The following is a 25,298-nucleotide window of genomic DNA, read 5'->3' on the forward strand; positions in this document are numbered from 1 at the left end:
CAAATGGAATTAAGCAAAATAATCTCATCATATTTATTTTTAGTTAGATTTATGGCTTAGCACATTTAAAACTCAACATGTTTTCTTTATAATCCAGGTTATTTATACCAGAGAGGTTATGTTTTCGTCTCTTCATTTGTTTGTGGGCTTGTTGGTTTATTTGTTTGCAGAATTATGCAAAAACTACTAAACCGCTTTCCACCACTTCAGTAGCGCTGAGGACAAACCCATATCATTTTGGTTTAGTATTTAGTATTTAGTATTTATTTAACGGTCAATCCGGTATTTTTTTTTTTTTGTACTTTTTTGATTTTTGACTTTCTATGTTATTGCACATTTGTTACTATTTCTTTAATGCTGCACAGATTATTTCTTTCTTTTTAAATGTGGCATTAATTTAGAGGACGTAATTTACTCTAAATCCAAAATGTTTTTGTGGCAGTTTACGTAAGTTTTCTTTGAAAAAAGAGTAGAGGACGAGGGGCTTATTCTGGCTTACACAACATAATGTCATGGGAACATATTTACTTCAAGTTGTCGTAGTGAAATTAATGAAATTAATCTTTCATATCTATTTTCATTTATATTTGCATCGTTGCCATGAGTTGTACTGTATGTAAAAAGGTCCATTATAACAGGTTTATTCAACACATTTAACACATTCAAACTCATGGTCAACTTGCTCATATATAAGATCAATTTTCAGTCACATCATTCCAATCCAAAGTACTGTATCTAGCTAGTCAAGTCATTTATGTAGAGATTGAACCAAAGTTGATATTAGGGGTGAATTCCAATTCCTTGCTTCACCCTCAATCTTAACCCTCAATCTCAAAAATGTGCGCTCCCGCTAGTGCAAGTGCTGTCCCGATTCTCAGAATCTCAAATTAAATTGAGGGCCAACTTTAACCGCCCTCAATATTGTGATTTTCCGAGATCACCCTTGGGAGCAAGGGCTACCCAGAATGCTTTGCATGTTTTGACAGAACAAAGATGGCGCCGAAAGCAGCGAAACGTGTACGCTACAGATTAAGTATTTTCTTTGTTAATAGAGATATACAAATGATGAAAACCATTGTATTATCTTAGTTTAGGCCTATATTATGGATTACTGACGTCATTGTTGCGTAACATTTATTTTTATTTTACAATCTTTTGTTAATAGCCGGCCGGTGCGCACACACGATCGTTTGCTATCGTTTACTTTTCAATAAGCCGTGGTGTATGGTAACTGTCAGCTGAATATGTCCGTGGTTGTGGTATTTGTATGAGTATCATCTTATAACTAACTGACAACCTAATAACTTGACTGACAAAAGTATCGTAATAAATAATCGTGACGTAAATGGGTTCTTCTTCTTCTTTTTTGGAGTTGACAGACTGGACGCAGCTTTCGCGTTATTCTGCCCCCCACAGTCTAAAGACGGATCTGCATTTAAGGGGTGTCCTATTTCTAAGTGACAAAATAACCCTCAACTCTTGGTTTTGAGGGCCAGTTAAGATTAAGGGTTGAGGAGAGTTGGAATTGGCCCTAAGTATCAGGTTAGGTGAACACTCTTGTGTAGGTGTGAATGTGAGAGCGAATAGTTGTTTTCTCTCTATGTTGGTCCTGTAATGGACTGCCGAACTGTCCATTGTGCACTCCGTATATATGTTTATTAGAATAGAATGTTCTATTCTCATCATCGTCATCATCATCATCTTCTCTGTGTTTTTAGGTAAACTGTGCCAACAAGCCGACCCCTGCACCTCAAACCCATGTGCCAATGGTGGCCAGTGCTCTGCCATCGATTCTCATTACATCTGCACCTGCACGCCGTTCTTCAACGGAAAGACCTGCAAACAAGACGTCAACGAGTGCGACGCAAGCCCATCGCCCTGCAAGAACAGGGGCGTGTGCGTCAACGAAGTGGGCGGCTACAGATGCCAGTGTCCTCAAGAGTACGTGGGCAAGCACTGCGAGAGCCGCTACCTGCCCTGCAGCCCGTCACCCTGCTTTAATGGAGGCACCTGCATCCAAAAGGGGGAAACAAACTATGAATGCACCTGTGTACCAGGTAAGAATTTGAACTAAAGCCATTGGCAGAGAGGTTTTTTTTTTATCATTTATTGACCTATATGTATGTTTTCGCAGAGTTTGTTTGTCTGTCTGTTAGTAACATAACTCGAAAAGGATCTAGATGACATTTTCAGAAAAACGTACACGCTGCGTTCCGGCAGGGTGTATTTTGTAGTCACTGAGCTGCCTTGGCGGAGGTCTGCGCTCTCCGAGTGCTTTTCTAGTTTTTATTTCAACAGGCTGAACTTCAGCACATGATGTAAACTGGATCATTTTAGTGTTGAATGTAACTCCATATTATGATGTCAGCGATGGTGCCCTCTCCTCCATTGTATGATTGTGTTGCCTTCATACTTGTTTCTTGTCTGAAACATTGTCGTGGACAAGAACCTTGTAATATGATAAAAATGTATTCTATAGTCAAATGATGGCAATAGAAGAACAATCAGTTTTAGAAAGACATCAAGTGACTTGAGTTGAGCTTAAATGTCGGAAGTTGTTGCTTCAGAGATGATGTCATTTAAGGCTGGGCTGTTCCTGCTTAAGTTGTGTCTTATATGTCTTATATATATACTGTGTGTATGTGTGGGTGTGTGTGTGTGTGTGTGTGTGTGTGTGTGTGTGTGTGTGTGTGTGTGTGTGTGTGTGTGTATGTGTGTGTGTGTGTGTGTGTGTGTATGTGTGTGTGTGTGTATGTGTGTGTGTGTGTATGTGTGTGTGTGTGTGTGTGTGTGTGTGTGTGTGTGTGTGTGAACAAGGCAGAGCAGGAAGGCATCAGGCCTTATCATAAGGAAATGGTCAAAGGACAACATCCTGATCACGTAGTCGAGTGAGGAAAAGCTTTCTCAGACTGTAGTCCTGCCTCCCTCAGCTCATCACCTCCACACTGAGGGAGTTCTGATATTCACGTCATGTGTGAAATTTGTTTGTTGGCATTTAATGGAACAAGCTGTTGCTTCCTCTTACTATATAAAGTTGACTTGTGGAGTACTCTTATGAAGTGAGTTAAAACGTTGTGTTCTCAAATTATGACATTATACCGTCAGAGGTTTTGATTGGTGATATATCATTGTCTGGACCCAAGTGTTTTCAATCAACTGTCCAAAGAGGTGGACAGTGGGACAATGGTTGACATTGGTGTAAAAAAAATAAAAAATAATAATTTTTCACTTTAATTGAATTTTTTGGGGTTTATATTTTGAGGTATACTTGGAGCAAAACTACTCTCTTTACATGCTGCGGTTCTCTATATACAATCACCATATTGCATTTTATTGACATACTAAATGCCACATTGATTATAATATCTGAAATTCACTGAAACACTTCATACTATTACCATGTTAAAAGTAGGCATGTGTGATATATCGATTTTATCGATTAATTCCAGTTCTTTTGTTCCGGACGATTTAAAAAAAATAAAAAAATATATAATTTTCTCCTCTTACGACAGCGCACCTTCTGCCCTCGGGAGCTTCCGTGCGGAACCCTCCCTCCCCCACACTTGTTTCCCCTCCGGACATGCACGCGCAACGACAACATGCCTACCGCAAACGAGAGTGTTAATTTCGTTCCCAAGAAAGGACTTGTATCTTCAGTGATTTGGAACAAGTGACTGCACGCTGCAAAGTTTGTTTAAAGCCCATTTCAACGAAAGGCAGCAGCACAACGAACTTATTCCAGCAACTAAAAGTGATGCATACACCCGAGTTGGAGAAATGTCAGTGTTTACGAGGGGAACAAGACCGCTTCATCCAACAAACTCTGGCTACAAAGCAGCCAACTGTGGTGGAATGATTTGCCCTGGGCACCACGTATGATAACAAAGGGGCATGATGGAGAGCGATCACTGAAGCAGTCGCTTTGCACATCACTAACGATGTGGTAGCCATAAAGCTAAACTTGTTTTGATTTGTCTCGGGTTAGGGTTACGGTTAGGGTTAGGGTCGTTTTCTTTAAAAAAGTAGGGAAAATCGGAGATTTTAGCTTTAGGCCAGGGGTCTCAAACTACAATTACCTGGGGACCACTGAGTGTAGTTTGGTCAGTAAGGGGCCAGTGAAGTCAACTTTCTGAGAAAACGACATGGAAATATTAATAGTTATGATGATATTTCACATAATTTCACATTAATTACACATTAATGTTTGGTCCATAAAATGTCAGAAAATGTTCAAAACCGTCTATGAGTGTTTGCCAAACCTTGAAATGATGATGTTGATTCAGTTTTAATGATTTCTTTGTTATGTGGAGCAAAGAAACAAAGAAAATATTCACATCAAAAATCTTGTTTTAATCATGAAAAAGCTTCAAACTGATTAATTAATTATCAAATTGGTGGACAACTGATTTAGTAATTGATTAATAATTGATTAATTGATTAGTCGATTTATCATTTCAGCTCTAAACGCATAAGTTGATGTGGCCGCAAGCAATTGATTTGGGGGCTGCAAGTTTGCGACCACTGTTTTATGCCATATTGCCCAGGCCTAGTTAATAAAAGTTTATTAGCTATATTAGTGACTGGACCTTATTTTACTTGCATTGTGAAGTAAGACAGCAATTGTTTGGGAAGCACATTAAAGACCAAAAAGACTCTGAGCAGTGGTGCTTTTTCCATGAAACACCAGTGGATGTTGCCACAGACCTCAGGAGGGCACAGCTGCCATTTTCTCTGGCAGAAAAAAAAAGAAAGTTGACCACTTTTAACTGTTAAAAAGTTTCACTCCATTTGTTGAAAATGGCAAATTGTTGTTTTCAAACCAGTCGAAACATGTAACTGTAAACCAGAATGAATAGAAATGACTCTGTGAAAGCAAAGCACACTCACAATAGGTTGAGACCTTACTGTATATTTTCTTTTATTGCAGGTTTTAGTGGTAAAAACTGCAACCACAACGTCGACGACTGTCCCAATCATGAGTGTCAGAATGGAGGGACGTGTGTGGATGGAGTCAAAACCTACAACTGCCAGTGTAAACCGGAATTTACAGGTGTGTGTAGCGATATATATGTGACTTAATAATGATCTGTTTATATGTATGTACTATAGTGATTATAATTTAGAGACACATTACATCAGAGGTCTCACACTCAAATCACCGGGAGGCCACTAAGTGTCTTGTGTGTTTTATGTTGAATGGTAAATAGTGTAAGTCTGACACCTCTGCATTACATCATGTCTACATGTTTTGCGCAAGATTTGTGACTGTAGACACAGATGTGCATGTATTGTGCATGTATGAATGTACTGCATGTGTGTATGTGGATGCGTATGAAAAAGCAGTTAAACTTAGATCCTCTGCTCGTTCCACAGGTCAGCTCTGCACAGAGGATGTAGACGAGTGTCAACTGATGCCCAACGCCTGCCAAAATGGTGGAACGTGTCACAACACCTACAGCAGCTACCAGTGCGTGTGCGTTAACGGCTGGACTGGCGACGACTGCAGCGAGAACATCGACGATTGTGCCAGCGCCGCGTGTCACAGCGGATCCACCTGTCACGACCGCGTAGCTTCCTTCTTCTGCGAGTGCCCTCATGGCCGCACAGGTAATTTCAATGTGTGTTCAGCTTTTACTGGTTGACAGGAAACTACTTCACACAGCAAACCTATAAGCGTCTGTGACTGGAGGACATTTTAATTATATGTTGTGAGGATAAGGAAGTAACAAATGATGACAAAGTAAATGAAAGCCTCTAAAGTAAACACCAGTCAGTGACATTCATCAATGCTAATGTATGGTTTCTCTTGTGGTTTTGGTGTCTAAACTAAACTAAACTAACTCTGTTCTTAGACATGAGTGTGTTTTTAACACTTTGCAGACTCGTAATTTCTACACTTCATATTGAAGACAAATAGATGTGATGACATCCCTTTGTTTCTTATACTGGATGGACATGTTTTTCTTTCCCAAAGAGATGGAATACTTTGATCTTTCAACTAAAAAAAAATTCCAATGTGTAAGTTGGGTGCCACAGTGGGGCAGTGGTTGGTGCAACAAGAAGGTTCCTGGTCTGAATTCTGGAATGGATTGCGGTCTTTCTGTGTCATGTTCTTCCCATGTGTCTGTAGACTATCTCTGCCAAATATAACCAGATATTTCCACCCTTTTCACAAGTCATCGCACAATCATTTAAAGTAAAACCTCGTTGTCTCGTTCTTCAAAGAAAAGAGCAGAGGAAGACCAATTTAAGGCAAAGCAGCTTTGGATTAGTAATTGGAGTGGGTTGTCATTTCAACCCCCATCTCCTCTCCTTACACTTAACCCCAAATTACTTCTGGAAGAAGTGCAGGCAGTGTGTGATTGGTTGTGACCGGTTTGTAATAGAAGTACTGCAAATAGATGCACGGTGCTATTATAGTTGTGAATGGGTAAAGCTCTTTGAGTAATCATGAAGTCTTGGAAAAACAGATATTTTACCATTTTAAAGGTCTCATATAATGCAAATCAACTTTTTAATCATTTCAATCTTTATATTTGGGACTACCAGTCGGTAAAGTGTGGAAAAAAGATGACTCACTCATGTTTTTGTGGTCCTCCTCAGTCTAAGTACAGGAGATAAAACACGCGATGTTGACTTCCGCACTCATTGGGACGTCACAATGCGCTAAATTCCTGGAATTGTTGTCTTGCGGAGCTCCACTTGTGGAGTGCTGGCGAGGGCAACGGTATCTGAAAACCGGAAGTCCTTGAAAAGTTCTATTCTTGGCTCCACAGTGCAGCACAGAGTCCTACACAAACTTCCAGACTCAGAGGATTTATCGGTCCAGTGGATACATGTTATATATGACAGCAATGTGCCTGCTTGAGTCTGCATATTATCACTTTTCCAAATGCTAACTGCTGTTAGCTCCTAGTAGCCTCTGTGGATAATGTCATTTCTTGTCCCTTAAGTTTCGTTTTCCTTTTTTTTAAGGTGGACCTAAAGAGATACTACTAAACAGAGCGTTCTGAACAGGGCTGTTTTGGCAGGGTGATTGAACTGCTGTGGTGCTTCATCCTTATGGTATTTTGACCAAAGCATGTCACAGACATGTTCACGGGACACCAGGGAACTAGGTTCACTTGGAGAAATAGGGTATAATATAGGACCTTTATGTCAATTCTTTATTAATCCAACCATGGACAGAGATGACAGTTATAGTATAATGCCTTCAACTATTCTACATTTGGGTGAACCCAGCCAGTCTGCTTGTGATTTGATTTTACTGCACAGATCTTTCAGGCAAAGACATAACTTTGACCAACTTCAGAATCTCTTAACAGGGTGTTGTCTCGTCTATTTGCATGCAACTGTCATTAAACAGTGAACCTTCATGTTCATGTCTTCTCTACCAGGTCTACTGTGCCAGCTGGACGACGCCTGCATCAGTAACCCGTGTCAAAAGGGCTCCAACTGTGACACCAACCCTGTCAATGGAAACCACTTTTGCACCTGCCCCTCCGGATACATCGGTGCTTCCTGTGATCAAGATGTTGACGAGTGTGCACTGGGTAATACTCAAACTGTTGCCTGGTTTTCAGCCTGCAAATCCCACTGACTTAAGAAAGATTTGGGCTGCACTGATGAGTTAAAGACAAAGTCTCAGTTACTGCTCATGCGTTTGTAACACAGGTCAAAACACAATCACTTTCTTTTCTGTTACTCAGGGCCGTTTCAAGACCCGAATTATATGCACATTTGCACTGAGGCCACATCCACACTTCACCAATATCCACCCAAAATCATCTCATTGTCCTGTGTTTATGGTGATAGGTCTTGAAAGTATGAACACCGCAGACACACAGTTTAAGGTCAAATATACATTTGTTTTAACCAGGCTCCAACCCGTGTGAGCACGCAGGCAAGTGTATCAACACCAAAGGTTCGTTCCAGTGTAAGTGCCAGCAGGGTTATGTTGGGCCACGATGTGAACTGGACATCAATGAGTGCATTTCCAACCCGTGTATGAATGAGGCCACCTGCCTGGACCAGATAGGAGGATTTCGCTGCATCTGCATGCCAGGTGAGACACAGGGAAATGGACCTTTACAGTCCCATAAGATGATTTTACATCTTAATTGTATTATATGTGAATCTAGGACACATGATGTTGTATACTAATGCCTTTTTGTAACTTTGCTAGATATGATGATATGATATGCAAAGATGAGGTTTCAAAAAGTCACACAAAGTCAAAAGCAGCTTTTTCAGCTCAGGTTAGGGTGTAATTCATTCCTTGTGGCTTTCACAAATACACCTGCCCTTAAAAAAGTTAGCTTTTAGGTAAATAATCCAAAATCCTTTATTTTTATTTTTTACCCTTTTAAATTGAAATCACAATATGAAACAATAATTAGCAAATCTTTAAGCCTGCAATTTAGGATACATGTTATGCATCACATCAATACATCAAAATATTATAATTACATTTTTTGTTAAGAATGCGTTATGTAATAAATCTAAAGCAACTTGCCATAAAATCCTCCTAATATGTCACAGAGACTCATGAATAATGTTCATATAACAAACTGAACTCACCAACAATAACAGTACAGGCAAAATATTTGCATTAAAAAAATCTTTTGCGGACTGCAAATCATGTTTATGTTTTGAAATCATGTTTTGGCATGAGGCGCCACCTACCTCCGTCTACCAATCATTGCAGTCAGTAGAGTCTCAGCTGCCGAGCAACCACGGGTCCAGTCTGAGCTACAATGGCGGAGAAAACGAAACATAAAAGACCTTGGTATTTTGAACTTGAGTGTAGTAACCGTTTTTGGCCACATTCTTACATATGGCGCCTTAAAACCTAAATTTGTGGGAAAAAAAATCAAAATTTATGTTTTAGATGTTGGACAGTTGATCAGACTAAACTTCAAAGTCATATTAAAAAAAAATTGTTATACATAGCCATTCTCCTGTTTATGAAGCCATTGTGTATGATTTACATCCAGTACATCGTTGCATTACAACAGTGTGAATCTCTGTCTAACCAATCCTCCTCTCTCCTCGTCCTCCCTTGCTAATTGGCCAGGCTATGAGGGGGAGTTCTGCCAGATCGATACGGACGAGTGTGCCAACAGCCCCTGCGTCAACAACGGCAAATGTATCGACAAGATCAACTCCTTCCACTGCCAGTGCCCCACAGGTGAGGCTGCCGTGCTGCTGCAGAGGAGAGAGGATGGGAAGAGGGCGCTCTCTCTAACACACACGCGCACACACACACACACACACACACACACACACACACACACACATACACACCTCTCTGGACAGGCACTAATCCCAGCCCTGAGGCAGGCTTACTCGGGCCTGAAACCAGCAGTCGAGGTAGAGAATGAAGAAAAAAAACAATCTATAGGGAAAGGCTTGAGGAAGTTTGAACTTTTTCTACAAGTTTGTTATCCCTTTTTTCAAAGTCTGATGAGTGAGCATAAACTTGTGGCTCTTGTGATAGTGACTGGGAAAAAAGGAGAGGCAGATCCACTGCAAGGCTTCATAAAATGATGCTTTCTGTGTTGTTGTGGCAAGTGAGGTTAGTGTTTTTGAGGGGAGGTAGTTGTTTTTCTGCAGATGCCATTGGAGTTACAGTGTTTAGACAAGAGGTATTGATGTGTTTTCAGGGTGGGAGGAATGCAACTATTGAATCTTGGTTAGAGAGAAAAGGAAGAAAAGAAAGGTTCTTTTTTTGCATTCTTTCAGTGGGATCATTGACGTGGAAGTGATTTTTTTTTTCTTTTCTGGGAGGAAAATAGTGAAGCTCTGAGTCGGGTGGATCAAAGGCAGCCCGGGTGGAGAGAGGCGATATTCCTCCTGTTGAGAGAGAAAGAGGAAGGAGCAAAAATGGAAAGAAAGAAAAGAAAAGAAAGAACGACATCCCAATGAGGAAGCTTGAGAATGAAACGAGAGGGGGTACAAGAGTAAACGCAAGAGACCTACACCTATGAAAACTCATGTGTGTCATTGCGAGGGGGTTATGTGAGGAAGCGGCACAAAGTCGTCGTAGTGAAAGTGTTTTTAAGGGTGGTGTGTGTGTGTGTGTGGGGGGGGGGGGGTATGGAGGTTGAGACGCACAGACCGTTATGCTAAAGTGGGAAGGGAGGGCTAAAGAAGGGGGAGGGGTTTTAACTGCTCTGCTTCAGATGTAAATTTGTCCCAGTTGTGAGCCAGGCTCGAGGCGAGGGTCCCCTCTTTTCATGTCTGTAGATGGAATAGCCATGGAAACCCCACTGAGAGCCTTTGAAATGTCTGATTCCTACAGTCGCTCTTTGCCTCTCTGAGGTGCATTATGTATGTGTATGTCAGTGTCCTGGTGCATATTTCTGTTGTGTTTGTATGCATACGTGTGCATCTGGGTTAAGGGATTAAAGTGGAGAATTGCATTCAGGTGCACTGTGACGTAACTGTGGGGATGCTGAACACTTTTTTAAATGATATTTTTATACTATTTTGTACTTCAGACATTTGTTCTAGACTCATGCACACCCTTCCTTCAAAAATGCTTCAGTATCTTCACTCATTTTCTTATGAATTAGTTTTAAAGCTCAGGCAGTAGGGCTGCACAATATGACCGAGTGCAATATTCAAATCAAAAGATGCTGCAATTATTTGATGAAGATATACGACAAACTGCTGCAGAAAGACTTTCTCTCAAAAAAAAAAAACATGTTTGTTTGTTCACAGACTCCAGTGAATGTCAAATCATCATGATTTTGTGTGTGTAAAAATGACTTTGACCAATAAGTCAAGATAAGATAAGTCAAAAGAATTGGCTTTATAGATGCACAATAGGTGCAATGTGACTGAGGCGATGAGGGTGGTAATTCATATATATATGTGTATGTATATATATTTCTGTTTTGCATAAAAATAAAAGCAAGATTTGTGTCTATAATAAAATCCTAACAAGAGCTTCAGCTTTTAACATACTGAATTTGCTCCTTAAAAGACGAAGTGGTCATCAGTTAGAAGTCCTAGATATTTCAAAGTAGGTACTAACTCTGTTGACCATGTCTTAAACTTAACCTTTCTCTGTATGGCAGGGAAGAAGTCTAAAAGAGAGTCCAACAATAAACACAATCATCTATTTTTTGGTTTTTTTGCCATCTGTTTTACTGTGGCGGCACTGTTGCCTTCAAGCAAAAAGAACTGTTTGCATGTTTGCACGCGAGTTTGCATGTTCTCCCCGTGTGTTCATGGGTTTTCTTCAGGTGCTTCAGTTTCCTCCCACAGTCTAAAAACATGCATATGTCGAACTGCCTCTCTGAGTTGGCCCTGTACCTTACCTTTGGTCCCATGTCAGCTATGATAGGCTTCAGCTGCCCCCGCGACCCTCATGTGGAGGATTACGTGTTAAACAATGGGAGGAATGAATACTTCATACTCCAGCTTTCAGCTAGATTTTGAAATGCATTCTTGTGGAATTGACTAATTGGATTATATAAGAATAAAAGGACTGCCATTATGAAATCAGTTCCATAACAAATGTATTATTATTGCCACGTTTTTGGCTGCATCTTTCCACATTGCTTCTGGCAAAATCAACTAAACCACTCAAATACTTCCTCGCTGGATTAGCTGGAGCTGAGTATTTTTTAGCCGAAACCACCTGTATATTTCTGCGGTGAGCTGGTGGGACTGGGAATTGTATCACTTCATCAGACAACATCCTGCTAGCCCTTGGACTGTACCATCTTTAGACAGAGGGGAGATTAAAAGAGGAACATATCTGAGATGTGCAGAAAAGGAAAAAGCCTGCTGGTTAATTTTGAGTGACAAGGAGTTTGAATAGCGGAGGGGTAAAAGGTCAAGCTGGTGCTTTGTAAAGGTGGGCAGAAATTGGATGGAGGGGTGGGTATGGGGCGGGTGGGGGTTGGTGGAGTAAGGGTGAATGCAAGACGGGAGAATGCACATTGTGATGGAAAAGTTTTGGAGGACAAAAGAGGCAACAGGCGCGGTTTGGCTCAGATGAGGCGTTGTGCGCACAGGCCTTCCTTTGTCTCTCACCTCTTGGTCAGGAGGCCTTGCAACTTTTATTCTTTCCTCAGTGGGCGCCCCCACTCAGCCTTCTCCTCTTTGGATTTGTGCTGAAAAGAAAAAGCGTATAGTATTTTCCTCTGCTTAATTAACATGCAGATTTCTGATTCGCTGCAAGCTCTTATAGAATTGGCTCGTTGATTATGAGCGGGACGGTTTGAAATGGTGAGAACACACTATGCTATGTCTGTACACACACAAGTGCACATGCATGTTCACACACACTTAAACCCCTCTTGCTTGTTGTTTTACCAGGCTTCAGTGGGAACCACTGCCAGATAGACATCGACGAGTGTGCCAGCACGCCATGCAAGAATGGCGCCAAATGCACAGACGGGCCCAACAAGTACACCTGCGAGTGCACTGAAGGTACAAGAGTCAAAAAAACAAAAGTCTAAAAAACAATTAAATTATTGGTGCACTGGTTTATGAATAAACCAGTGCAGTGCCCGTAGCCATGTATTCCTATAGTGGGAGCTGAGGAAGATTTTTCAGTTATGGTAATGCATGATAAGGAATGTAAAGGCTAACATAATACAAACACTGTGCAACCTCATTAGGCACAACAATTTTTTTTTTAAATTTTCGATTAGCATGGCTGTCACAAAACAGCTAGCTAGGCTAATGTTAATTGAAAATTAAAAAAATTGCGTTGTGCCTAATGAGGTTGCAGAGTGTTTGTATTATGTTAGCCCTACGCTAATGCTAATCGTAGCCTCGCTAGCTCACCTTTCTAAACAGGTTTGCCAAGTTAGCTGAAAAAAGCTGTCAGACGCGCTGCCTGGTGTAGCGTGCTGGCGTATCGTGATAAATCAGTGAAAATTAAAATTACTCCAAAAAACGTGAAAATCAAGGATACGCACCATTGTGCCATGCTTAACCCATATCCTAAATCTTAGGTCGATCTGGCTAACAGTCAGCGAGATATGCCTGTCACAGACGGACACAACTTGCTTTATACATAGATACTGAATAAAGCATATATAGATACTCACTTTTACAGGAAAGTTTACAAGGTCATAGAGTGTGAATGTTGCCTGAAAAATACATCACATATCAAGACAAGATGACCAAAGTTAGTCCACGCTGTTGCCAGGCTACACAGGGAGACACTGCGAGATTGACATCAACGAGTGTTCCTCTGACCCCTGCCATTACGGTACCTGTGTGGACGGCTTGGCCTCGTTCAGCTGTAACTGCAGACCTGGATACGCCGGGCGTCTCTGTGAAACCAACATCAACGAGTGTCTGAGCCAGCCGTGCAGGAACGGTGGCACCTGCCAGGACCAAGAGAACACTTACATTTGCAGCTGTCCCAAGGGAACCACAGGTAAAACAACACGTAAACACAAAAAAAACTTCTCTTTTTTTCCCCAAAAAAAGTTTGAGGCCACTGAGACACAATTTCTTCCAGGAATCAACTGTGAAATCAACATTGATGACTGTAAGAGCAACCCCTGTGACTCTGGGACCTGCATTGACAAGATTAATGGATACGAGTGTGCATGTGAACCAGGCTACACCGGTAAGCATCACAAATATGAACTCTGGAAACATATTATACACACACACGCATCTCTTTAACAATAGTAGAACTGGTTAGAGCTGGTGCGTCACAGCTAGAAGGTTCTCGGTTGAACCAGAAACTTTCTGTGTGAAGTTGTTTTATCATTTCACACTGTGTCTGTGTGTGGGGTTGGGTCTTCTCTGGGTACTTTCCCCCACGGTCCGAACCCAAAGACATGCATGCCAGAATTGTCTCTGTATGTTGGCCTTTTGATGGCCCTGGTGACCTATCCAGGCTTCGGCTACACTCCCTTCACCCTCAAAGGTTAAGTTCAACAGATAATGTAACAGTGAATGGAAACTATGACTGTTTTAAGTTGGGAATTGGAAGAAGACGACAAACACTTAAAACTATAAAACTCATCAATTTAAATGTAAAGTTGCCACCTGTGAAATCCTTAAATACATTTATTAAAGCGTGTGTTAAATAGCTTGGTCAGTGACATGTCTCTCAGTCTCATGGCTCTGACAGTAAATGTAGGAAAAGCCTCTCTACTGTCTTACAAAACTGTATCCAATCAATAGCCAGAACTCCACAAAGAGGTGAGCCTCTCTGACAGTGAACGTAAGATGGCATCACTGACTGCAGCTTTAATCCCACCAAAGGTCCTTAAATGAGTGTGATTTGCTAAGATATAGGAGCAGTTTCTACAAAAGTCAAGAATGTACAAAGAGTTATTTGGCTGCTTCTCTTTAAGATATTGTCATCAATAATGCAGTGATGTGTCAATCATTGTATTTAACATGGCTGCAGTCTCAAGTGACCAATACACTAAATGAGTATTTAATGTACATGAATGGAAAATTGGCATTACGGACGAAGGAGCGTGATCCTGGTGGGGAGCGTGACAGATGGCGAGCGAGTGAGCACGCTCCTCTGAGGCTCGACCGGTGTCACCTTCCAACTCCGCCCTGTCCTCCAACCTGCTGCTGGTAGGACACACAAGCTGCCCTGCCACACAAAGAGGCGACCCACACACACAGACCCTGTGAAACACACAGTCACCCGAGATTTGAACAGGAAAAAAAGATTCCCTGAAAGATTCCTGAAAGTTGAGCTTTTAAAAGCTTGGAAGTCAGTCCCTGCTTTAAAGCTAAATGGGCGGCCTTCATTTTATGAATGGCGTCAGTGCTTCAAGTGGCCGACAAAGCAGGGCTTAAAGCCCTTCATGTTTCTGGAAACTGATACATTAACTCCTCTGAGATATAGACTCCATTGTATGGCAGCTTTGTCTGTCGTTGTATGAGTGCATTTATTTGAAAATAAGAGCAAAATTTGCCCTTTTAACACGTGTTTCAAAGGTTATCGTAGTAATGGTTACATAAATAGAGAAAACACTTGTCCTTTCTTTTAGGCACCATGTGTAACATCAACATTGACGAGTGCGCCATCAACCCCTGCCACAACGGCGGCACCTGTATCGATGGCATCAACGTCTTCACCTGCGTGTGTCCAGACGGTTACCACGACGCCACCTGCTTCTCCCAAGTCAACGAGTGTCTCAGCAACCCCTGCATCCACGGCCACTGTGAAGATAAGATCAACCGGTGAGGCGCTCTGCACACTAATACATTAAATTAGTGAGTTAATTAAATTTAGTTGGACTTGCTCTTTCCCACAACTGTGTGACTACACCACACTTGTCCTGTTGGTGTTTTTCCCCAACAAGAGAAAGATAAATGGAGAAGAAGTTCATAACTTTACTCTGTGAAGTTCAGTGCCGTAGGAAGTATGTATTCTTATAGTGGGAGCTGAAGAAGATTTTAGCCCTAACCCAAACACTGAGCAACCTCATTAGGCACAACGCAAATCAAACATGCCTCGAGATTCCAGCGTGGCTGACGGTCACAAAACGGGGTTGTACCTATGTTCCCCGGGTCTGACCTTATTTTAAAAGAGGGTCTGATGTTCCCCACTTTGTGGAAGCCTGGGTGTGGAGCTCCAGGGTAAAGGGTTAGGGTTAGGGCTAGGGTTAGGGGTTAGGGTAAGGGTAAGGGGTAGTGTCCTATGTTCCCACGGTCCTTTTGGGTGAACAGCAGGGAACATAGAACCCTTTCTTTAAAAAAGGGTTTTAGAGAAAGGGTCCTATGTTCCCCGGTCTCATACAAAGCGGGGAACATACACACACAGACACAATTTGCTTTATAGATAGATGTTGGTAATGTTTTGCAGTTCATTGCCAAACTCGAGTGAAGCGATAATGCGTAACATCAGGCTGCCTCTATCACTGAAATTTCCAACATGTTTCCATCCATCAGCTACAAATGTCTTTGTGATTCCGGTTGGAGCGGTAAAAACTGTGACATCAACAACAACGAGTGCGAGTCCAACCCGTGCATGAACGGTGGCACCTGCAAGGATATGACCGGCGGATATGTGTGCACCTGTCGCGTGGGCTTCACCGGTCAGTATAAGTGGATTCTTTTGCTTTGACATCCAAACCACACTTCTCTCCACACCACTTGACCTTCAACTTAAACTAAAGCGTGTGTGTAATAAATCGCCCCTGCTTTAACCACAGGACCAAACTGCCAGACCAACATCAACGAATGTGCCTCCAACCCCTGCCTCAACCAGGGGACGTGCATCGACGACGTCGCTGGCTACAAGTGCAACTGTCTCCTGCCTTACACTGGTATGAAAATATTATTGAAAATAGCTGATACAGTGCGTCTATGTGCTGGCCTGGTGCTCAGGCATTTCCCTTTCCACAGCCCGTACTCTTGGAGCAGAAACATGTGTCGGATGAAATGACTGTCGAGTAAAGTTCAGCAGCAAGACTTCCTCAGGGCTTAAAGACGCCAAACCTCTGCTCCTCTGTGGTATACAAGCATCCCCGATCAGATCTGGAAAATATTTTTATGTCGTCCCATTTGTTATTTGACAAAACAGATCATAACGGAATGGCTAAGGGCATATTTTTCTCGTATTTTTTGAATCATCTTTTTGGAAAAATCCACAGGACTTTGAATAATAAAAGGCCTCTGCTTGTGCCGGGGTGGGAACGGGTGCTTGACACATTTCCTGTTTGCCTGCTTCCGGTCTCACAGAAAACTAAATGGCTTAACAATGGCCGGAAACTGGAGCCGGCTTCCCGTACGAGCCATGTGTTGTGGAGACAGATAGGGAAATGTCTCCGCTGGCTCCTAATACTAACAGAACCTGGCTAATATCTTCTGATAGCACTGACTGAAAGATGATTCTGTGTTTATTTAGGTTGGGTTATCTCCAGCTCCATGACTCATGTTTGAAATCACATAGTGACAGTCAAGAATAGCTTGTGATTGACGTGATTTTGTGTTTGTGTTGTACAGGAGAGAACTGTGAAACCCTAATGGCTCCATGCAGCTCCAAACCCTGCAAACATGGAGGAGAGTGTCAGGAGTCAGAGGATTATCAGAGCTTCTCCTGCGTCTGCCCTGAAGGATGGCAAGGTGAACACTAATGTCCCCATACAACAGCTATACTATACTATTGACAATTCAATTCAAATAACTTTATTAACATACTTCATATCATCACCCAAACATAAATAAATACCACTTTTATTGAGTATACACACTGTGTCATCTGGTAACACTACTAAATAGAGCAATACATAGTTTTAAAGAAGTAATGGTGCAGTGATATACAATCTTCAATATTCAGCTTAAAATCATTTAAAACACAGTTTCTTTTTGTGTAGATGTATTTATTGAACTGAAGATCACATTATAGTGCAAATACACAAATTAGTACCGAATAAAAAGTACACAAATTTGAAATATGATTGTCATACAGCAACGTAAATAAAAACAACAGAACCTAAATTATTATATTAGTCAAAATGGAATTACAAAAGTAAATAAAACTCAATCAAATAAGTGTATAGAGAAAAACACACACAGTCCATGTGTTATAAACCTATTTAAAGTCTCGTCTCACAGGATTTAACTGGATGCAGGAATGTAAGAAATAAAGATGTCCTCCCACTTCTCATCCACATAGTTAGTTTACACACACTCTCATGTGTACATGTAAATGCATGGACATAATCAAGTGTTCCAAAGAAGGCAGAAGGAAGGCATGAAGGCATGTCTCTAAAGCCCCATATTTTTGGCATATTTGTCAATATTTGGAAAACAAATGTTCATGACACAAAACTCCTTAATGACATTCGCACCCATTCACACGACACAGGAGCATTTTGGGGGTTAAATGTCCTGCCCTCGGAGACATTGGCCATGTTTTCTGGTTAAAAGATGACCAAACTCTACCTACTGAACCACAAAAAGTCATTGTTTTGGATCCATGTTTTTTTCATATTCTAAATTTCTCCAGAAAATTGATGTGAAATGATACCTGTTCTGTTTTTATTTCGTCTAAATATGCATGTTTTTCTGCCCTCCCTCTCTTTAAGGACAAACCTGTGAGGTGGACATCAAAGAGTGTGTGAAGAATCCCTGTCTTAATGGAGCGACCTGTCAGAACACGATGGGCAGTTTCCGCTGTGGCTGCAAACCAGGCTTCACTGGACGCACATGTGAAACTGACATTGACGACTGCAAGCCCAGTAAGTTTTCTAAATTCTTTTTTCCTGATGTGTGACAGCAAAGATGAGGAAAGCTAGTGTTGCTAAGTGGGAATGCTGTCCCTATAGACCCCTGCAGCAACGGAGGACTCTGTGCGGATGAGGTGAATGGCTTCCTGTGTACCTGCCTTCCTGGCTTCAGGGGAACAAAGTGCGACGAGGACATCAACGAGTGTGAGAGCAACCCATGTAAGAACGGCGCCAACTGCACCGACTGTGTGAACAGCTACACCTGCACCTGTCCACCCGGCTTCAGTGGTATCCACTGTGAAAACAATACTCCTGACTGCACTGAGAGGTAGGAAGCACACAGGAGAACGAGTGACATGAGTCATAATCACAGGTAAATCTGGTGTGTTATTGTGAAGGTGGAGGTCAGCAACTTCACATTCATCCTCTTGATGATGTAGATGGAATTTTCTTGTCCAGTAGTGCCCCCTGTGGTGAAGAATTCATCTCTAACAGCCAACCTTTACATCTTCTTCACTGAGGCTGAGCCATGAGCAGTAGAAAACCAGTTATTTTGACATAAAAATGCAATGTGTACATTTTTGCAGCATTTATTTGGGAAGTTTCAAGTTGCTGATAATTCTTCAGTTCACTCATCTGTTCCTAGTGTGTTGGAGAACCTATGTAGCCTTTAGTTATCTTAAAGGTTGACAAAAAGATGTTTGTTTTGTCCACTGTGGAGCTGAACTGGTTCCTGACATAATATTAAATCTTAATTCTGGGGAAATTAAAAACTGGTGATTGTATACTTTAGAACTAAAATTGTTTTAAAATGAATTCCCCTCAATTGTAATCTGAATATTTTGTTCTAAAATGGCTAAATTGCTGTAAAGTAATTGGCTAGATAGTGTTTTACTTTTCTCCCCATTCTAAAAAGCTGTTGAATAAAGCACTTGCGTTTCCATGCAGCTCCTGCTTCAACGGCGGCACTTGCATTGACGGCATCGACACTTTCACCTGCCGGTGTCCGCCTGGTTTCACGGGAAGCTACTGTCAGCACGACATCAACGAGTGTGACTCCAAACCCTGTCTGAATGGTGGCACCTGCCAGGACAGCTACGGCACCTACAAGTGCACCTGCCCTCATGGTTACACGGGACTGAACTGTCAGGTACGAGGAGGAAATCTGGATTTCCCCAAAACAAAAAAAGAACTGACCAAAATTAAAACAAGACCTGTTCAGCCTTCAGTTTCAGTTAGTCTATATTGATTCTGTTGCTGCCATATTCAGCTGTAGGACCTGCTTGCCTCTTGAATATAATGATTTGAAACAGCAGTGCCACAGGACTCTACAGAGCTATTGTTACACGGCATACAAATAATGTCACTGTACATCATTTGTGTTCACTAAATACTGAAATTGTAATATTTGAATTGGTAAAATAAATACAAACATATTTGTCTCTTAACACCCAAAATGTGCCCACACCTTTCAGAATTTGGTTCGTTGGTGTGACTCGTCACCCTGTAAGAACGGCGGGACCTGCTGGCAGAGAGGCATCACCTACAGCTGCGAGTGTGAGACAGGCTGGACGGGCTTATACTGTGACGTCCCGAGTGTTTCCTGTGAGGTGGCAGCCAAACAGAGGGGTGAGATGGATGGTGCACTTTAAAAAAATCTCAGTATCATACACAGTTTGTAAAAGCAGCAGTATTAACAGTACCTTCTGCCTCGTTCCCTCTACGTAGGAGTCGACGTTGCCCATCTGTGTCGTAACTCTGGTCAGTGTCTAGACACAGGAAATGTTCACTCCTGCTACTGCCAGATGGGATACACTGGAAGCTACTGTGAGGAGCAGGTGGATGAATGCACTCCTAACCCTTGTCAGAATGGAGCCACCTGCACCGACTTCTTAGGTGGATACACCTGCAAGGTAATAAAAGAAACGTGAAGCTGAAAATGGCCCAAATGTAACACATAGTGTACAAAAGATGCATAAGACATTCCCACATAACCACATACACTTGCACAGTATATTTGACCTTTGAATTCTGAATGAGTTGTTGGATGGACTGACGCAAAATAACCTGCTTGAATCAGATGATATTATTTAGTTGTGCGACTCTGTATCTGTGATTTAATACAATTTAATCTCATTTTAAGCTTTTTTTTGACAGTAAATCAAGACATAACGTTTCCTCTATCCTGCATAGGGCAGAACAATTAATCCAAATGTTACTGTTATCACAATACGCCCTATTGCAATTTTCAAATTACCTTTTTAAAGCCATTATGTGTGTCAAAATATAATTTTATAATTAAATATTAATTTTATTAACATTTATTATTTTATTTTAATTGTCTTGATCTATCACACATCTTATTCTACAAACACAGATCTGCACAGATATGACATAGTAATCATTTTAAATATGTTTTTCGAATGAGAATAATGATGTAAAAATTACAATTCCCTCTGATAGCGCAAATTGTATCACAATTCCTGTCAAAAATAATTGCAAATCCTGCAACATGTTATCATATCAGAAGGTGGAACTTTCCATACCTACCCTCTAGTGGACTCCTGAGCCACAGTCAGTCAGTTGACCTTTTCTTAAAAAGAAATTCCACAGGATTTAATAAACAGTACTGTGTTTTTTCCTGGTAAAAACTCTGATTTGATTTTGAATTAACTGAACAGCAGGAGTCCTTTCAGCTGAAACATCTCTGCTAGTTTATAAATAGAAGCTTGTTTATGTTAATCTCCCTTGGAATAAAGAATCTGCTGGCCTCGGCAGAACGGAGAGCAGAAAAGAGCCAGGTAAACAAAACTCACTTTGTTTCATGTCATTGATTAAACTCCTCCTCTTTCTCTTCCTTCTACTCGCTCGTTCCCTCCGTCTCTCAGTGCATGCCAGGCTACATTGGGACCAACTGCTCCGACGAGATCAATGAGTGCCTCTCCCAGCCATGCCAGAATGGGGGCACCTGCATTGACCTGATCAATACCTACAAATGCTCGTGTCCCCGTGGAACCCAAGGTCAGCAGACCCCACGCACACACACCCTCCTCTGCACCGCCCTGCCCGTTCACCCTGTCCTCCTTCATCTCCCACACTTCATTAATTAGGGCTTAGTAGCACCCAGAGCATGTCTGAAAACTCCTCCTCCTCCTCCCATCTTATCTCCATCCCTTCCTCTGATTGTCAAACACACCATTGATTTTCCTCTCGGACATGAAGGGAGTGCGTGCTGTAGATGAGCCAGCACAACTGGGTGATTCCTAATAAAATGTTAGCTTGTTTGTTTAGATAAATATTAAAATATGATTTTAAAATATTGTCAAATTAGACATTTGACATTAAAATTTAAAAGATAATCCACAATAGAAATTGAAAAAAAGTAAAGGGGACATATTATGCAAAATCAACTTTTTAATCATTTAAACCCTTATATTTGGGACTCTGGAGGTCCTATCAGTCGGCAAAGTGTGAAAAAAGATGACTCACTCATGTTTTTGGTCCTCCTCAGTCTAAGTACAGGAGATAAAACACGCAATGTTGACTTCCGCACTAATTCTTGGCTCCACAGTGCAGCACAGAGTTCTACACAAACTTCCAGCCTCAGAGGATTTATCTGTCCAGTGGATACATGTTATATATGACAGCAATGTGCCTGCTAGAGCCTGCAAATGATCACTTTTCCAAATGCTAACTGCTGTTAGCTCCCAGTAGCCTCTGTGGCTGATTTCCTGTCCCTTCAGTTTCGTTTTACTTTTTTTTTTAAGGTGGACCTAAAGAGATACTGCTAAACCAAGCATTCTGAACAGGGCTGTTTTGGCAGGGTGATTGAACTGCTGTGGTGCTTCATCCTTATGGTATTTTGACCAAAGCATGTCACAGACATGTTCATTAGGACACCAGGGAACTAGGTTCACTTGGAGAAATAGGGTATAATATGTCCCCTTGTTGTTGAATGTTATTCTAGAGAAAATGTAGGATTACTCTTAGCTGAAATGAAGAAAACATTTTGGCTTTTTGAGGTTACAAACTGATTCCACAGTGTTTCTTCCACAGTCCATGTTTATATTGAACCCCTATTCGCTTCTCCACTGGGATACATTTTTTCAGGAAAATTGCAGATTTATAGCATAATAAAAATCTGTATCCAAAACAAAATAGGGGAATGGTATTCACCTGGAGTGTGTATTCCAGGCAGGGGGTTTATTATGACACAACAGCAGCTCTAAATATAAAAACACCTGAGCCAAAGTTGTCTGTTTCCTCTTTAACATCATCAAAACTTAGATCCTGTAGCTCAAAAGACATCACTGACTAAATGTCAGAACACATCTTCTTCCATCTCCTCAGGAGTGCACTGTGAGATCAACTTAGATGACTGCAATCCGTTCACCGATGCTGTCACCAAAGAGCCCAAGTGCTTCAACAAAGGCAAGTGTGTGGATGGAGTAGGAGGATACCACTGCATCTGCCCCGCGGGGTACGTGGGCGAGCGCTGCGAGGGAGACGTCAACGAGTGTCTGTCCAACCCTTGTGACCCGCGCGGCACGCTCAGCTGCATCCAGCTCACCAACAACTACCGTTGCGAGTGTCGCACCGGATACACAGGTAAACAGAAGGGGGAGGAGCATGAGCTTGAGCATGTGCTAGTCAAAGAAGCGGTTAACTTCAACTTTTAGAGGCAAATGTAAAACTCTTTTCAGGCCTTTCAGGAGTAGCTTTTAAAACAACTCAAATCAATTCATCTTGTCATGTTTCTTGTGATATTTTGTTAATTATGAGCCAGATTGCACAGGAATTACACTATTCTTTATAATATTGGCTAGCTAGGCTACATACCTGCACTGATTCTTGTGTTATGTTAAAAGGACACTGTATTTGTGGTATACTATTCATTTCAGATGAAATTGTTACAAAAATGCATTCTAATCATATTAATGTGAATCATCATTGTGTGTGTCCCCATTCAGGTCAACGTTGTGACATGGTGTTCGATGGCTGTAAGGGCAAACCTTGTCGTAACGGAGGGACCTGCGCTGTAGCCAGTAACACGCCACATGGATTCATCTGCAAATGTCCTCCTGTAAGCACACGCGCACACAGACACACACACACACACACACACACACATTCCCTAGCCCCTTACCCTAATCTTAATTATCACAACGATGTGCCTAACTTTAACCTAAACCCTATTCTAACCCTAACCCTAAAACCAGATCTTAACCCTGAAAAAGCTCTGTATAGTTGTGGGGCCCAGACAAAATGACCCCACAAAGATTTGTTTTTAAATTTTTTAGGACCTCACAGATATGAGATGTGAAATATTTTACTCAAGTGGCTCCAAGTACTTAAGGCAACTCGGGACTACAGCTATCTGAGCAGTCAAGCACCAGTACTGTTCATTTCTGTTTGTTTTAAAAGGAAGATATATACGAGTGTGACATGGCAGCTCATTGTAAGAGGACACTCTTCATCACACAGTACAATCACTGAGCCATGTTGCATTTTCAAAAACATGATGTACACCAAGGCTATTCAACTTAAGGCCCGGGGGCCAGAACCGGCCCTTCAAACAATTTGGACCGGCCCGTGGCCCATTAACCCATAAATAATTAATGTATTATTAGAAAGTCAACAAAATCGAAGCTTCGCCCATTTCTGGCACTTTGCGACACTTTGTCTTTTTATTGTTACCTCTAATTTTGGAAGAGCCGATTGTGACTGTCATACCCAAATGTTGGTGGTACTGCAACTGCAACCCTTTTGCACTATATGCAAAATGTATTGTACCTGAATGTTGGTGGTTTTGTTACTTACATTTTTTGCACACAACTAGCAGGAGTTGGCCGGCCCACTGGCTGGACAGCCTTCTGAAAAGCTGGCCCTACAGAAATTTTAGTTGAATAGCCCTGATGTACACTCTTGTTCAGACCTACTGACAAGATTTTAGTTCTCCAGAGATTGATCTCACCTGTTTGTAATATGTGAACTGTAGGAGGAAATAGGAATATGTAGTCTCACTGGATTTGAACCCAGGACCTTATTGTTATGAGGAGACCGAGCTATACCTAATGAGCCTCATGCAGATTTTGGGATTAGGTGAATTGACTGTAGGTGTGAGAGTGTGAATGGTTGGTGAATGGTTGGTTGTCTCTGTATGTGGCCCTGTGATGGACTGGCAAACTGTCCAGGGTGTACCCCGCCTATCGCCCTATGTCACCTGATAGGCACAGCACCCCCGGCGACCCTCCAGTGGAGGATAAAGGGGGTAGATGGTGGATGGATAGACTATATATTGAAATGGAGACATAACTTGAAGTCTGAAGTGTTATAATCCTAATTTAGATGTGTTCTACATGTTGTCTCTCCTCTTCTGAAAGGGATTTACTGGCTCCACATGCGAGTATGATGCACACGCCTGTGGCAGCCTTCACTGTCGCAACGGTGGCACCTGCATCTCCGGCTTCAAGACTCCCAAGTGTCTGTGCTCGCCATCGTTCACTGGGCCTGAGTGTCAGTATCCCACTGACAGCCCCTGTAATTCAAACCCCTGCTACAATGGCGGCACATGCGAGTACACCTCCGAGGCGCCGTTCTACCACTGTGTCTGTCCCACAAACTTCAACGGCCTGCGCTGCCACATCCTGGATCACAGCTTCCAGGGGGGGTTCGGCCACAACATCACGCCGCCGTCAGAAGTCGAGGTGGCCTGCGAGATCCCGCAGTGCAAGGAGCACAAGCATAACAGCTTTTGCGACGTGCTCTGCAACAACCACGCATGCGGCTGGGACAACGGCGACTGTTCGCTCAACTTCAATGATCCGTGGAAGAACTGCTCTGCCTCGCTGCAGTGCTGGCGCTATTTCAACAATGGAAAGTGTGACTCGCAGTGTGATAACGCTGGATGTCTCTATGATGGCTTCGACTGCCAGAATCTGGAAGGACAATGCAAGTAAGTAGTCAACGCAAATGTTGAAAGCAATGATGAAAGTCAGGCTTTTAGCTAGGATTTTTTTAGAGGGTGTCCCCCCTCCGGAAACCCCCCCCCCCCCCCACAAAAAAAAACATTGCCGGGCATGCAGAGGATTTGAAAATGTGTAAAAATGTGGC

The 25,298-nt window shown here is 42.0% G+C and overlaps 1 protein-coding gene across 1 annotated transcript in view; it reads left to right on the top strand.

The window, feature by feature from the left end:
• Positions 1 to 25,298, top strand: part of notch1b (notch receptor 1b) — a gene marked incomplete at its 5' end in the record, with an annotated part of 52,038 nt that overhangs the window by 15,923 nt on the left and 10,817 nt on the right. The window contains 22 exons of the mRNA XM_083905255.1: positions 1,719 to 2,057; positions 4,928 to 5,050; positions 5,374 to 5,607; positions 7,398 to 7,553; positions 7,880 to 8,065; positions 9,077 to 9,190; positions 12,334 to 12,447; positions 13,175 to 13,408; positions 13,493 to 13,603; positions 15,000 to 15,192; positions 15,904 to 16,049; positions 16,167 to 16,280; positions 16,960 to 17,079; positions 18,045 to 18,197; positions 18,285 to 18,513; positions 19,134 to 19,335; positions 19,661 to 19,814; positions 19,914 to 20,098; positions 21,074 to 21,206; positions 22,536 to 22,793; positions 23,156 to 23,268; positions 24,569 to 25,140. Of these exons, the coding sequence (XP_083761381.1) occupies positions 1,719 to 2,057; positions 4,928 to 5,050; positions 5,374 to 5,607; positions 7,398 to 7,553; positions 7,880 to 8,065; positions 9,077 to 9,190; positions 12,334 to 12,447; positions 13,175 to 13,408; positions 13,493 to 13,603; positions 15,000 to 15,192; positions 15,904 to 16,049; positions 16,167 to 16,280; positions 16,960 to 17,079; positions 18,045 to 18,197; positions 18,285 to 18,513; positions 19,134 to 19,335; positions 19,661 to 19,814; positions 19,914 to 20,098; positions 21,074 to 21,206; positions 22,536 to 22,793; positions 23,156 to 23,268; positions 24,569 to 25,140 (4,183 nt within the window). The remainder of the gene's footprint in view (positions 1 to 1,718; positions 2,058 to 4,927; positions 5,051 to 5,373; positions 5,608 to 7,397; positions 7,554 to 7,879; positions 8,066 to 9,076; positions 9,191 to 12,333; positions 12,448 to 13,174; positions 13,409 to 13,492; positions 13,604 to 14,999; positions 15,193 to 15,903; positions 16,050 to 16,166; positions 16,281 to 16,959; positions 17,080 to 18,044; positions 18,198 to 18,284; positions 18,514 to 19,133; positions 19,336 to 19,660; positions 19,815 to 19,913; positions 20,099 to 21,073; positions 21,207 to 22,535; positions 22,794 to 23,155; positions 23,269 to 24,568; positions 25,141 to 25,298) is intronic.

Source organism: Microchirus variegatus (genome assembly GCF_963457635.1).
Source record: "Microchirus variegatus genome assembly, chromosome: 18".
Taxonomy (NCBI): domain Eukaryota; kingdom Metazoa; phylum Chordata; class Actinopteri; order Pleuronectiformes; family Soleidae; genus Microchirus; species Microchirus variegatus.